Here is a 16299-nt window from a genome sequence, read left to right as displayed (position 1 = left end):
ATCCCTTAAGCCAGAATAGCTCTCCCTCTTATTTCTCCTATTTCTCGAGGACCCGATTGTTCAAGCTGGCTCATACATCACCTCCTCTTCCCTGCCCAGTATCCCCAGAGTCAGCATCTTCTCCTTTGTGATATCTCTGTCCTTGGGAGCTACCTTTCTTAATACCTCTTTGTTGAAATGTCCACCTCCTCTTCCAAGACTGAGTGTTCCTTAAGGAATAGGATCTATGGCATGTTCATCTTTGTATGCCTAGTACCTAGCATAATGTCTGTTTCCTATTAGGCATGCAATAAATATTAGCTGAATTGAATTCAGTTGTTCAATAGCAAAACTACTACTGGAAAAGTGCTCCACTAGAAGTCTATAAAAGGTCTTCCCTCACATAGACACAACAGTTCAGAGTTTGCAAAGCCCTTTCATAGGCACTGTCTCATCTGGTCTTCAGATTTTGGATGAGGTAGGATTTATGGAGAAATGAGGATAAAAGAGTTTAGCAACTTGCCCAAAGCCACACTGATGATCTTGGAAAAGCCCAGACTCAAATTTGGATCTTTAGGCTCCAAGTTCAGGATGTTTTTCTACTATATTTTGCCAGACTCTCAACCAAGTATATTATTCTACACCAGCGGCTCTCAATCCTAGCTGCACATTAGGACCATCTGTGGTGCTTTAAAAAATGTCAGGGCTTCCCTGGTGGTGCAGTGGTCGAGAGTCTGCCTGCCGATGCAGGGGACGTGGGTTCATGCCCCGGTCCGGGAAGATCCCCATGCCGGGGAACGGCTGGGCCCGTGGGCCGTGGCCACTGAGCCTGTGCGTCCGGAGCCTGTGCTCCGCAACAGGAGAGGCCACAGCAGTGAGAGGCCCGTGTACCGCAAAAAAAAAAAAAAAAAAATGTCAGTGACCAGGCCTCACTCCAGACCAATTAAACTAAAATCTGCTGGGGAGGGGCTTTGATATTAGTTTTTTTTTTTTAATTTTCACATAAAGCTACGGGTTTTTTCATTATTTTTCACAGGATTAATTGCTTTGGCCAGATGCCTGGGCATGATATGGGCATGGACCCAGCATCCTCTGTGAGCTTTTGTTATTCCCTTCTTCTGTTGAAGCGAATTCACCATATGGTATTGGGCATGACATGTCACCCCTTGGGGTACCCTTTTCGTCATCTGTCAAGTAAGGGTGTTGTCAAAGGGATCTATATAGTCCATTTCAACTCTTCTACCCCAAAACAGTCTTGGTGTAGCGTAGGTTGAAGTGAGGAGTGAATGGAAAGGATAGAAAGTGCTACTCATTCCACAACCATGGATATATGCCGGCATTTTTTAAGGCGTTCCTGAGAGCTTGCTCCTACAGTAGAGCTTAGGAAATCCTGGCGTTATATATTACTTTTGACATTTCAAGCAAATGTAATTAAACTTTTTGATTAGTTGGAGAATAGATAGCAGGTGTCAGAATTTGTACAGCCGGTGCATGGTGGATAAGAAGCCAAAAACATTCAGAGAGTGTGATGGGAAATGAAAGCTGCCACTTACATTCTTTAATTTGCAGCCCTGAAAGCAAGCAAGCAAGCATATGCTCAGGCTTATTATGTGAAAAGAGAGATTTGTTTCATATGTTTGAAACTGTTTTGAGATGCAAACAAAATAGAACAGAAAGCTTCACAGGCCTTCCTCCCACGATGACCAGTTGCCTACTACACATGGTCCTAGGCCTCTGAGGATAGATGGAGCCGTTAGCCTGGGCCAGCCCTTGACAGAAGCAGCATTAGGAAGCTCAGAGTCTCCTCCATGTGGTCTGGAAAAAGCAGATATGGAGAAAGTTGACCTTTCAGCCTTACATAATCTGGGTGTCGCTGTTGCAGGGAAGTCCAGTTGGGGGATCCAAAGCTCATTCCTAACCCTTGCTTTTCGGGAAGCAGCATGATGGAGTAATCATAACTAATGTTTGCCTAGGGCTGGACAGTTAACAAAGTACTTATTTTCCAATCTTCCTGTATTCTGATAGCAGCCCCGGGGGATGTCATTATTATCACCAATTAAAGAATGAAGAAACTGAGAGGGAGACCTTACGTGACTTCCCCAAGATGGGTCAGATAAATAAAGTCAAAGTCTGGACTTGAATCCAGCTATTCCAACCTAAGACCAGTGCTCTCCCCTCCCCAAGCGGAACTGAACCAGAACTCCTAGCGCAGGTACCATGGGTATATTTCCTCACTTGAAAGTGGGGCTGCCTGAGCCCTGCAAGCCAGAGTTTCTAGACTCAAGCTTTCCTACTAGTTCACGGGAGAGCTTGGACCTGTGCCTCCCCTTCTCTCTCCTCCACAGATTGGTTTATAAAAATATTGACCCTGGCAATTGGATTAAAACATTTTGTTTCTTTAGTTGCATCCCACATGTTGCAATTGCAGGGGCCTTGGAAAAAATATAAATAACTATTTTTTTTTAATTGAAAAAATAGCACAAGGCCCTTCTAGACACATCTGAATATTTTATATACACAAAAGTAAAATTAAAAACACTCATATTACCACTTCAGAGATAACTACTGTTAATATCCTACTGACACCCTTGTAGGCCATTTTGCACTTACGTCTTTACCTTTTATGTAAATGTTATATAAGACAGCTAGATAATCTCATTGTAGTTATCTCATTGTGTTTACACACTCAAAAATTCATATGTGTGCATATATAAACATATGTGCATCTGTTTACCGAGCAGCGTGGGGCAGCTTGGGGAGAAACAACTTCCTGATTAGCCAAATTGTATCTTAATCTTAAGACACTGGTATAATTTCCCAGAAGTTACTTTTTAGGCTATATAAGACTCTGGCCCCACTTTCATGCTTTTGTTCATTCGTTCGTTCATTCATTCATCATCTCTTATATACCAGGCTTTATATTAGGTCCTTCACATACATCATCTCCAATGTTCATGTGAGCTCTGTAAATTAGAGATTATAATCTTCATTTTACATTTGAGGAAACCTGAGCTCAGAGACTAATTACCCAAGGTTTCACAGCCAGTAAGTAAGAGAACTGGGATTTGAACCCAAATACACCTAACTTCAGGGACTGTGCCTAAAGCAGTGCTCTAATTGGAAGCATATACAGGGAGCTGGAATCTGGAGTGAAGGATACTCTGTGGTATCTTGGGAAGCTTTGAGCTGGATGGTGGAGGATAAATAAGACAACCAGGTGAGGAATGAGCATGTGCAATGGGCCCAAGGCCTGGATGGGCATGGCATGCTCCCAGAATGATCTGCCTCGGCATGGCTGCTATGAGATGAAGTTGGACAGGTAAATCAGCACTAGATCAAAAAGGGCTTATCAGCCATCCCGGTAGCAGATGCTTTGCCCTGCAGGCACAGTGGAGCAGTGTGGACACATCTGTGTTTTAGAAAATCAAATTTGGCGGAAGATTGCTGAATGGTATGAAGTGGTAGCCAGGGAGATCAGTTAGGATGAAATAGCAACAGTCCAGATAAGAACATTTAAATTAATTGGCTGGAGAGAAGCAGAGGGGTTCCCAAGACATAGGAAGCAGAACATATAGTATTTAACGGAGAAATTGATGAGCCAGGATTGGGATGTTTGAGTTCAAGGTCCTTGAGTCTCACAGGGGGAGCAGTCTGGTAGATGCCTTGGTTGTCTTGTGTACTGACCATTAGGTTTTTTGTTTGTTTGTTTTTGTTTTTGTTTTTTTTTGCGGTACGCTGGCCTCTCACTGCTGCCCAGCCGCTCCGCGGCATGTGGGATCTTCCCGGACCGGGACACGACCCCGTGTCCCCTGCATCGGCAGGCGGACTCTCAACCACTGCGCCACCAGGGAAGCCCGACCATTAGGTTTTTGACAAGCCTTGGACATTCTGCCTCATTATTGCATCAGCCACTTTGGGTGTATTCTGCAAGTTTTGTTGAATTTCCCGTGCCCCTTATGCAACTCTTTTCACAGTCCATCATCTCTCATTCCTGCAGCTGGAAATAAACTGTATGTTTTTGATCCTTTTATAAAAACACTTGCCAAAAGGAAAAACCTTGTTTTGCTCATTCCTTCTTAATTCAAAATTTTGCATTTCTTGATTGATTTTGTTAAATTTGTTTTAGGTACTACAGATCCCATCACTGAGTATAAGTCTTATCTCAATATTTCCATGTTACTATTACTTACTTTTTAGAAAATTGAATCAAGAGTTTATGATTCTTAAATGAAGCTAAGCTAAATAAATGATATCAGCTTTTACCTAACTATGAAATTTATATTTTCAACCAAAAAATGATATGCCTCAGAGTCCCAAATATGATATTTTCTGGGAAAGTTTAATACTATTATCAAATCTTTAAAAAGAGCACAACTGGAAGCAACCTTTGAAATCAAGTTACCGCCCTCCAGTATTATAGGCTGGGTAAGCAAGACCCATAAGGACGAAGTAATTACAGCAGGTCAGTGGCAGAGACATGCTGGGGACTTGTTCCCCTGGCTGTTGATTTAGCTAAATGGCAAGGACCAGTGTCTGTGAATGTAAGTGAATCCATTCATGTCTTTCAGGTGGCTCCTTCTCTCTCATGCTCTGTGCTTCTCCTTGTTGAAGGCTTTGGCCCACATAGTGGAGCTTAACAATATGTTTGGCCAGATTCAGTCGCCTGGCTATCCAGACTCTTATCCAAGTGATTCAGAGGTGACGTGGAATATCACTGTCCCAGAGGGATTTCGGATCAAGCTTTACTTCATGCACTTCAACTTGGAATCCTCTTACCTTTGTGAATACGACTATGTGAAGGTGAGACCCCTAATGTTCCCTAACTGGGCCAGGTTCTCTACGGGAGAATCTGCTGGGAGTTAGAGGAGCTTAGATGAATTAGATGCTGTGTTTACCACCCAGTCTGGCAGTCCAGTGAGGGAGATATACAATGTTATAACATTATGAAGAAGGGCTGGGGGTGGCATGCTAGGTGCAGGCTGAGTAGGAAGACCTAGAAAAGACCTTGAGGGAAACTGAAACTGGCAAAGTGTGACTCAGCCAAACATAACCTTGCCTTTTCCTTTCTGATCTCAAAGTCTTTAACGTTTCCACTAACCTCTGCTCCAATGTCACCTTTAATTCAATAAGCAGAAAAGGGCAGAGACCTCAGAGTCAGCATTAGTCAGAGTAAGCTAGCATTATATCCAAAGCTGAGGCATTGGAAAGCATTGCCCTGTTCCCTAGGTAATGATCAAGTGTTTGGGAAGTGTAGGGTATGCCGCAGCAGAGAGTAGGAGGTGAAGTTGGAAGGTTGGATTGCGGTGAGATCCTGAAGGGCCTTGAATATGATGCTAAAGAGTTTGGATTTTACCAACAAAGAGTATGGGCAACAATAGGGGGTCACTACACAGATGGATGTAAAAAACAAATGGAAGAGGAGCAGAAAATGATTACAACATCAAAACAACATTTCCCAAAATTTAAGGAGAGCCCACAAACAATTCCATGGGTGGGAAGCTGTTCTCTTTTAAAAGTGGAGCTAAGAAAGGTTAAAGTACTTCTGAGAGATGACACTTATTAAGGTTGTATCTGGTTCAAAAAGAAGTGGAGACCTAAGAACCTACTTTATAACCTCTCTCTGGCTTCCTGGAAGGAGTTCTCATCAAACCACTCTAGAGTAGGCTTTCTATATCTTTGGTATTAGTATAGTCTCATTTTTCCACAGCCTGTAATTCAACAAGAGTTAACCTTGTATTTACCAGAATGTTTGATCAACAGCAAAGAAGTGAGTTGACAAGGTGATTTACACTTAAAATCTCATTCAACCTTTAAAACAATCCTGTGAGACAGGTACTACTGTCCCATTTACAGGCAAAGAAACAACCCCAAGAAGGTGAAGCAACTCACCCAACGTTGTACAGCTAGTAAGTGATGGATCAGTGTTCCAAACCCATGTCTTGTGACTTTCAATACCATGTTCTTTTGGCTCCACCAAACTGCTCACGAGCTGTACTCCACTGAGCCCTAAGATACTGCAGGGGCTGAAAAGAACAGTGGGCTGGGGTGGGGCAGAGGCCTGGTAAGTGGGGCTGTGAACCCCTACCCTGATTAACTCATTTTAAATGGTGGGTGTTGCTAATTATGTATGTTGGGTATGCATCAAGTATCCCATTTAAAGCTCATTTTCTGTGACTGAAAACTTTCTGAAATTGGTGCTCCATGACAGTTTTTCAATTTTAACACTATTGACATTTTGAGCCAGACAATTATTTGCTGAAGAAAGCTGTTTTGCGAATTATAGGGTCTTTAGCAGCATCCCTGGCTTCTACTCACTAGATGCCAGTAGCACTCCCATTCCAGTTGTGACAACCAAAAATGTCTCCAGCAGTTATCAATATCCCCAGGGGAGCAAAATCTCTCCATTTGAGAACTATTGCTCTCTCTGTGTGATGCTGCCCATCTTTGAATGCCCTGTGCTAGAAACTGTGAGAATTTAAGGACACAAAAATCTAGTCCCTTAAAAAGAGAGATGAGCCTAGAAAAATAGCAATTGCACAAGATGAAAAAGAGTAATGACAATAAAAGATTGACAAAAAGAGTGAGAAAAGGTAAAACTGGTTACTCTAAGAGATGATGTGGCTTGGTAATCTAGATTGACATACAGTTTCTATAAATTCATTAAAAATGGAGCCAACTTCTCAGACTCGCAAGGATCAAGCAGGGAGTATTCACCAAGATCCTAAGTGTTCATCATCCTAAATTGAAATTTCTAACAAACAGGTTAGTTATGTCTTCTAGGACATAATCTAGCCTCTGGCAGAACCAAACTCCAGGATCCCAGATGCATTATGGGTAGGGGACAATAGGTTAGCAGAATCCCCCAGCCCATTCCCCTAGCTAATGCTCGCCATACAACCATGCATGGTATTCTCAAATATTTAGGTTGGAGAGTGAACTTAGCAGAAGGAAAATGACCAAACACTGACTTAATAGAAGAGTAAATTCCATAGATTTAGACAAGGCTAGATCTGAACTTCCTAACTGCTTTTTTCTCTACTTTCAAATATGTCAACCATCTAGAAATTTTGCCAGCAGAAACACTTGCCTTTATTAGTAGCTGAGGCCTCAAGACCACAGAAATTAGAATTTTTTTCTTTAGCTGTGACAATGACTTATTTTCATTATTCCTCCCTGCCTCCACCCTAAGAATTCACTCTCAATTCATATTCAGTCATTTCTCACAAGTTTTCCTCTCATTTATATGGATGCCAGGTTTGACCTTGTTAGGACTCCTTTATGGAGATGATAAACACACAATAGAGGATTTAACTCATTCCTTTGCCCCCAAATAAATTGAGTCTCTGGCAAAGCAGATTAAAGAGTTGACATCAGCTACACTTTGTAGGAGAAAAAGATGATACTTTTCAAGGGCAACAATAGACTGTGAAGACCTCTTCTGACCCTGAATTAAGGACACTGAAATTTCTACCTAAAGTTTGGCCTTTCTGGTTGGAGAATATTTTGGAAATTGATTGATGGTTTCTATCTAGGGTGGTGAGATACCTTCATGAAAGCCCAAGGAGTTGGGACTAGGCCCTCTGGAAGGGCAGCATCATCCTGGTTTCTTAACTGGGATTCAGGAAATGCCTGTTCTAGTCCCAGATCTGCCACTAACTCCCAAATGATCTGGAGTAGAAAAGACAATCTTTTAGCACTGTCTCTGCTCCAAAATTAGCCTTATGACCTCTGAGCATAGCAAAGAAACCGTCTGTGTGAGGCAACACAGAGACTGAGCTGCCTACCTGAAGTGCCTGACAGTCCTTGCTTCTCTGATTCCAACACATTTTTCCAGTTCCTTTAGAAGAAGAGATTAGCATATTGGACAGAGAGGTATTACTTTGCTTGGGCTTGCACAGCTCACTTCCTTCCAGAATATCATCCCAGCACTAGCATTGGCCTCTCTGCAGAGGTTCTAGCAGCCATGGGGCCTGAGCAGGCCTTCCTTCACAGGACGCTGCACCCTGGTCAGCTGATGACTAGTGCTCACGTGGAGACAGGCCCTGTGTCCTTGCCCACACGTGCCCGGCAGAGTTCCCCTCCTGGACTCAAGAACTCATAGGATGTCAGGCCACAGGGGCCCTCTGGAGACCCACCTAGTCCCACGTCATTGTTGTTATTGTTGTTTTTCAAATATTTTCTCCCTAGTGGACATTTTCTTCTTACAAATCTTCTAGTAGTCCTGATATAGGAAACAGAAGTGAGGCTGCTAGGGTTGAAGGTGGCTCAGAAGCTCACTCAACCTTCTTGGTCCCCCTGAAGGTCACACCTTGCAGAAATTACAGCTTGAATACTCCTTAAGTTCCCAATTCAGGGACAAGACTAGTACTGTCGCCTGTGAACCCTAAAACCCAGAAGCCTTCAACATATAGTCGAAACCCATTGACTTTTTCTAATTGTGTTCTCTCCCTAACCCTCCACCCCTAGAATATGTGGCTTTCCTGGCTATGAATGAGAAGGAGGCTCTTCCCTTTTCATCTGAATGAAGCATGAGCATGCCAGCCATGTCACCCTTGGATAAGTCAATACCCCTCTACAAAATTCTGTCTTTTCATCTGTTCCATGAGGAGTAGAATGAGATGATCCCTAAGGTCCCTTAAATTCCAGAATTTTAATCTTCATTCTCCTTGCCAGAGCTTTCCAGATGACCCCCCCCAAACCCTCATTATCCTAGTTAGGATAATGCCAGAAAACGGTAATAATATGTTACAGCGGCCACTTCTTGAAGTTCCGTGGCCATAAGCACTCCATTAAGAGACTATAGTCTGCTGGAGTTGCCTTAGTGACATGTCATTTGAAGAAAATTTGTAAATATATCATGCCAGTGCTGTCCTTTTCCAAGGAACTTGGAATATCACTCATTTCCCTCTGATGGGATAATATCCCCTGTTTTGAGGCTCTTTCATTCTGTGACTGAATTCCCCTGGCAGGCCTGGGAGTGGGTTTAAAGGACCATGCAGTTCACAGGAATCCTTTCAGCCCAGCCCCAGTCCACAGACTGCCCTTCCCACCCTGGCCCATCAGGGTGATGATGACGGAATTGCTGACACTGCACATCAGCAGCTTGAAGAAGGGCAGGACCCCAAGGCTGTGGTCTGGATGCTCTCATTTTATGAAAATTCCTCTCCAGCCTGCCTTCCCGCAGTCTTTGGTCTTCAAGGCACATGCACATCTGCACGACAGGATTTGCTTCCTTGGAATGTGGCTGCAATGTGTGGATTCCTACAGTGCACAGATGAGACATATGAATCACAGCTGGCTAATGCTGTAGGCGAGGGGCAGAGCACAGACACTGGCCAGGAAACTGGAGGCCTAGATTCTTGTGGCCATTCTCTACTAACTAAGTAACCCTGGGCAAGTGATTGCTTTTACAGTAGACTCTTTCCTCCTGTCTCAGATACAGGGAGTTGAACCAGATGTTCTGTAAGGTCCACCTAGCCCTGATATTCTGTGTATCTAAGACCTCAGGAATCATGATTCAACTTCATGATCATCATGCTGAAGCCCTGGAAAGGGCAATTCATTGGCCAAGGTCACACGGGGACCAGAATTTATATCTCGAAACTCTCAGTCTTTTCTTTTCTTCTTTTAAAAATATTAAGTGACAGTGGAGTCCCCCATCTTATGGATGCTTAGGTTTTTAAGTGTAATGTAAGGCAAATATGGTCTATAGTCAAACTTACTCTCTTAAATATAGTAGAGCACTGTCTTTTAGAATGTCCAGAAGATACTTTTTTTCCCAGAAATGCAACAAATTATATAGTTCCTTTAGCTGAGCATCAGATGAAGCAGCTTGACTTGTGCAGAGAAATGAGCCCTGGAGCTATAGGTACGGAAAAAGGTACCCAGAAACCAGAACCACCAAGGGAACAGCGGATTCACACATCTTATTTTCAGGTTCACTTCATGATATCTGTTCATTGGAAAAGGACATCATAAAAACCTGCATTTGGCTTTTTTCTCTTTCTCTCTTTCCCTTTCTTTTATTGAGTGCATATAGCTCAACTGGCATCTGTTAAATGCTCATGTGACATAACGCCACTTTTCTCCTCTTAACTCTATATTCTTGATACATTCAACATTTCTTCCATTCTCTCCACTTTAGCCCTTTAGTTCCAGTTCTTATTCCTCTCGCCTAGTTTATTGCAATACCATCCTAAATGTCTACCAGCTGTGGGTCTCTCCCCAACCAGTCCACCCTCTACATGTGTCCAGAGAGATCTTCTTAAACATTGCTTTGATTGTGCAACTCTCAAAACCTTTCAATGGTTCTCTGCTGTCTATGGAATGAAGTCCAAGAATTTTATTGAAAATCTACCATAAGTTAGACACTGCACCAAAGACAGGCCCCATGAAGATGAGTAAGACAGTACCTGCCCTCCAAGAACTCATGATTTCATAGTGTGTCATAAGACAAGTACATAATTAATAAGCTAAGGCTGGGCAGAGTAACACAAGAGTATGGGGCAGTATATAAGTTGTAGAGTGATCATTTCTGGGTGTTCAAGAAAAGCTTTGGAAATAGTTAATGTCTGAGATAAGTCTTGAAGGGTAAAGAGGAATTTAACAGTGTAATTCCCTAAACTTCTTGATCTCCCTAAGCATCGGTTTTGTGATTGGTACCAAAAAAAAAAGACTCAATGATACAGTACCTTCCTTGCAGTTTATGCAAAAAGGGTTTAAATGAAATGATGGCTTATGAGTGGAATCAGTACTGCAAAAGGCAAACATGTTCAGTGGTTTGGAGTTCAGGCTCTAGAGCCACTCAGACCTAGAGTCAGGTCCTGCTTCCACTATTTATTGTAAAATAGGGATAACAGTAATGCCTATCTCTTGGGCTTATTGTGAATGTCAAGTGAGGTAAATGCTATATTGACATATGCCCAACACCTATGTAATTAGTTCAGTAAGCATTATTAGAGTGGTAATGATGGCAAGGGTGTGAGCTCTAAAGTGCCTGCTGGTATCACCAGATGCTCAATGAGTGTCAGTTTTCTCATCTGCTCTGACTTTACCACTAACTGGCTGCCTATGACCTTGCACATATCACTCAGTTTTTCAGGCAATTTATGGAAAAGTACTCTGAAAGGACTAATCAAATGCAAGACGTTGTTTATTTCTCCTGTGTATTCATTTGTCGTAACACAAGTTTGTGGCACTTTCTGATCTATTGCCTCCTTTGATTCTCATGGACTAGGGAGAGCCGGGATTACTACACCTAATTTACAGGAAAGGATACTGAGCATCAAGAGCTTAAGTGCATTTGTTGTCCAGGACTTTAGAGCAAAGCCAGGTTTCAGCCCTTGTTCTTCTACTCCTAAGTCATGATTGTGTTTCTCCATTTGGCCCTTCTCAGAACAAGTTTTATCCTGGTAGGGATTTCAGAATTTTGATATGCTTCCTGACTATAAGAGAAATTTAGTAAAATCTTGTAAAACTGAAGGACCTTGAGGGTCCCTGTGTTGTCTAGATTTTGTTAAAGAACTTTCTCTTTTATTCTGACACTGAGAGAAAAAAAAAATTTATAAAAATGGAGTCTGAGCGGGCTTCCCTGGTGGCACAGTGGTTGAGAGTCCGCCTGCCGATGCAGGGGACATGGGTTCGTGTCCCGGTCCGGGAGGATCCCACATGCCGCGGAGCGGCTGGGCCTGTGAGCCATGGCCACTGAGCCTGCGTGTCCGGAGCCTGTGCTCTGCAACAGGAGAGGCCACAACAGTGAGAGGCCCGCGTACCGGAAAAAAAAAAAAAAAAAAAAAAGGAGTCTGAGCTGTGAAGGTTGGGAAAGTGCTCAATTTATCTGTTTGTCGTACACAAGTCTAATGGTGAACTCAAGGACATTGCACTAGACTGTCAGCCCCAGGAGTTCAGGGCCTATGTCTGTGTTTATTTCTAGTAGTGAGCACAGCCCTGGGGGCAGAACAGGAAAAAGCAAAAATCTCCTGGTGGTAAGCATAAAGGAAAGGGCTCTGGTCTAGAGATCAGCCACTGACTCCTGTTGAGGCATTGGGCAAGTCACTTGTCTGCTCTGGGCCTCAGTTTCTCCATCTGCCCAATGAGGAAATTGGACTGGCTGACATCTCTGAGCCCTTCCAGCCCTGATGCTCCCTTCCCAGGCCTCCTTGGGTCAGTCTGCATCCTGCTGTGTAATTGACAGATAAGTCCATCCCATGGCCCTGCTCCAAGACTGACTCCTCTGAACCCCGACTCCTAATTTCTGTGCAGTGCTCTGTGTTTACTCTGAACGTGCCCTCAACCTTCAACTACTGCCGAAGCTCTGTTCATTCTCTGGGAGTAGACAGGAGGCCTTGCCCCTGAAGGAAAAGAGGAATGGGTAAATGTTTCTCATGAATTTCAATTGTATTCCCTAGTGGAATTCTTCACTCCAGAGATACCAGGTTTCCAAATCCATTCTAGCTGATTCAGAAGAATCAGGAAGTGAAAATGAGCTTCAGAAAAAGCGTGACAAAAGCTTATTTTATGAAGGAGGTACAAACAGCACAGGCTCTGGGGTGACGGAAAACAGAAGGAAGGTTCCCAGCGCTGGGGCAGAGAATGTGGGCAAGTGTGAGTGAGTGTGAGGTGGGAGTGCTCTGGGAAATAGGTGCCCCGGTGTGCAAATCTGTGTGCTTATGTGTACACAGGCCGCTCTCAGACACACCTTGGTAAAAAGCAGGGCTTGAATTTGCTTTGATGTGCTCATAGAAGAAAAAGTAGGGAAGGGGAGGTATTCATTTATTCAACAAATATTCATTGAATGCCTACCGTTTCCTAGAGCTTGGGGTATAGCGGTAATCAAGACAGAAATGCCGGTCGGCTGGGTGCTTACATGACACTGGGGGGAACAGACAATAATCACTAAACACAATCCACAGGTTAATGATATAATGAGTAGTAAGGTGATAGGCAAAGAAGGGAAACAGAGCAGGGTAAAGAGGGTCCACATGAGGTGGGGTGCATGTTACCACTGAAATATGTTGATCAAGGTGGTCCTTGTTGAAAGGGTGACATTTGAGCAAAGACTTGAAGAAGCTGAGAAAGTCAGCCATGTGGCTTTCTGGGGAAGAGCATCCCAACCAGAAAGAACAGTCAGGCCCTTAGTGGGAAAGTGCCTGGTGTGTTTGAAGAAGAGCAAGGTTGGCAGTGTGGCTGGAGCAGGAGGGACAGGGATGGGAGATGAAGACAGAGGTACAGGTGGGAGCCCCATCACCAGGGGGCCTGGGAAATAGGGTCGCTGCCTAATGCACACAGGCAATGGCAGACTTTACAAGCTGCTTTCCCACCCATGTGTCATTTGACCTCCTGACTCTTAGAGGATAGAATTAAGGTCCACCTAGTATGTTTGTGAAAACTGAGGCTGAACCCAGTGGTGCACTTATCAATGATCAACAACCTGGTCTGGACTGGGGGGTGGGTTGGGAGGGCAGAGAAGAGATACCTCAGTAGCTCTCTATTCACCACTCAGATATTCTAGACATTAGTAAACTCAAGTGCTGAGATAATAGTAAAATGATAGAATAGTTAGGAGATGATGAGTTTTTATATAATTTATTTCTTTTTAATATAATTTAATTGTAAATTTATGAAACAGTTTTTTCATAATGGCTGTGTTTAACAACAGCATCGCAAAAATCCCTGAAAAGTTGACAACTGGCCCCCGTAAGTTGGTAAGAGCCAGCTCCAGGGCACCAGTGCCTGGGGAGGTTAAAGTGACACGTGTGAGTGGCAGGGCAGTAACCAGAAGCCAGGTCTTTTGGTCCCTATTCTAGCTCTCTTGAAAATTTTCCAAGATTTGAGGATGTGCATTCGGGCTGGGGAGGGCAGGGTCCTGGGCAGTGGCGGAGGGACATACCGGCTTGCACATTCCTGGAAAGTGCCTGGAGACGCTGGCCCGTCGCGGGTCCCTTCTCTCCGCTCAGCACTTACTTAATCACTGCTTTCACCCCAGTGCTGACTGTGACCGACCTGGAGCCAGGCTGCCTCTGCAGGAGCAGAACACAACAAGGCTTTGTTTTTGCCTGTCCCCAGGCTATTTTCCTGTCCTGAACCTTCTGGGGCTCAGCTTCCCAGTCCCAGAGGGTATTTGCATGTGAATGGGCCTGGCTCTGAAGTCACAGAAGGGGTGGATGGGGAGTCTAAGCCATTCACGGGCCAATGAGAGTAAAGCCCTTCCTGGCCCCCCTTCCCAACCATGATTCCCAGACGCTCCCACCCACACCCGCCAGCCCTGCCGCACTGAGATGCCAGGCGCCTCCAGTTTCCCACCTGCGGGATGCTTGCTTCCCAAGCTCGCGGCCACCCCTCCCCATCCAGCTCTTTCTTCTCCCTGTGCTCTGCTGCCTAGAGACCGTCTCCTTTTCTGCCCGGAGCCCTCCTAGCGACTGGGCAATCCTCCTGGTAGCAGAGGGATTCGGGGACTCTAACACCTGCCAGCTGGGTCTCAGGTCCTCACACTGTTAATGGCGTCTAGCATTTGCATGTACACGATACATACCTTCCTAGGGGCTTACCCAGCTCTGCTAGGAGGTTTTTACTCCGACTAACAAATGTATAAGAACACTTTGCTGGGACTGTGAGTATATCTGGGCCCTGATGGTGGCTCTGCCATTATCTGGCCATGTGACTTTCAACCAGTTACTTCACTTCTCTGAGCCTCAGTTTCCCCATCTAAGAGAGGAAAATGATAGGTAGCCTTTAATGTCCTTTCTATCTCTGACCTTCTATGGTCTTGTAATTCCAGTTACTGAACAAGGCTGGAACTCAGAACGTCTGGATTTTTATCTCAGGTCAGCTACTCCTAGGCTATGTGACCTTGGAAATTCATGTCACCTCTCTGGTCGGGGAATCACAATGTCTACCTGAAGTGCAATCATTACAAGACAGCCATCAGAAACAAATAAAATAAAGAAGGTGAAAACACCTTGTCAACTGGAAATTCCACATGGGGGGGAGTGGGAATTATTACTATTACTACCACTACTACTACAATTATTATTGTTATTATTATTATTATCATTATTATTTTATAGCCAAACGACTTGATCCAGGAGTGAAGCAACAACCTGCAGCCCCTCACAAATGTGGCCAACTTGAGTCTTAACCCCACCAGCTGTGCTATTTTTACTTACATGGCTTTCAAGAGCTTCTGAAATGCAATACACACACACACACACACACACACACACACACACACACACACACACGTCTCCTTTTTTTTCTAGACCCAGGTTCTTGTCTGGCATCTGGTACCTTTACTTTGCTCCTTCTCATGATATTTAACTGCAGTTTGGGCACCTAGATAAAGTAGCAATTTGAGCTGTTAACCCCTGGCCCAGTCCCTGGAGGGTGACAGACTTGCGGTGAAGGCGACCACAGGAGCACAGAGCACTCACTTGTGAGTCAGGGGTCCTGGGCCCAGGGCTGTCACTGAATCATTGGCCTAAATTCACACACCTAGAGAAATCCTTTGAAACACAGGAAAGTAAAGGGATTCCTGGACTTGCTATTATCCTCTTGTGGATGGAAGCTTTCAGAGATCCCTTAAATTACTCTGGTCCTCTCTTATAAAATTAGGATAATATCTTTTCCATGTCACCCACCTCCCAGGACTGATAGGAGGCTTGTACAGTTCAGAGAGCCAAAGGGACCTAAGATGCCACCTGTCAAATGAGGAGGCCAGGTTGCAAGGTCTCCCTGGGTTCCCTGCCTGCCCCATCTGGGGGGACTGGGGGGACTCATAAAAAGAGATGTCTGTGCTGATGACCCCAGTGAGATTAGGAATGAAAGAGTGGAACCAGGAAACAAGAGAGTATCCAGGGACATTTTCAGCCTCTTAATTCTTCTTCAAATATGTGAAATTACCCATGCCCCACTTAGCTGGGAGTCCAGAAAGGTGTCACCTCAGTTGGCTGAATCTCAGTGGTCCTGTTTTTCTCACTGATTTACTGAGTGCTGACTATATTTCAGGTAACTTTCTAAATATTTTGCATATATTAACTCATGTCATGTTCACAAAGTCCTATGATTTATAAATACTATTATTTTCACTATTTTACAAATGAGAAAAACCTATATACAGAGTGTATTCAATTCCTAGGGCTGCCATAACAGATTGCCATTAACCTGGTGGTTTATAACAGCAGTTTCTTCTGTCACAGTTCTGGAGGCCAGAAGTCTGAAACCAAGGTGTTGGTGGGGCCATGCTTCCTCTGAAGGCTCTAGGGAAGGATCCTTCCTTGCCTCTTCTAGCTGCCTGGTGGTTGTTTGCCAGTCCTTGGCATTCCT

The 16299-nt window shown here is 44.2% G+C and overlaps 1 protein-coding gene across 2 annotated transcripts in view; it reads left to right on the top strand.

Moving 5' to 3' along the window:
* Nucleotides 1–16299, top strand: part of MASP1 (MBL associated serine protease 1) — a 61891-nt gene that overhangs the window by 1668 nt on the left and 43924 nt on the right. For both annotated transcript variants that reach the window (XM_007448424.1, XM_007448423.1), the window contains exon 2: nucleotides 4548–4779. In XM_007448424.1, the coding sequence (XP_007448486.1) occupies nucleotides 4548–4779 (232 nt within the window). The remainder of the gene's footprint in view (nucleotides 1–4547; nucleotides 4780–16299) is intronic.

This window comes from Lipotes vexillifer, unplaced genomic scaffold, assembly GCF_000442215.2.
Source record: "Lipotes vexillifer unplaced genomic scaffold, Lipotes_vexillifer_v1.1 scaffold388, whole genome shotgun sequence".
In the NCBI taxonomy this organism is placed as follows: domain Eukaryota; kingdom Metazoa; phylum Chordata; class Mammalia; order Artiodactyla; family Lipotidae; genus Lipotes; species Lipotes vexillifer.
Note: the sequence above shows the minus strand (reverse complement) of the source record. Positions and strands in the feature narration are given on the sequence as shown.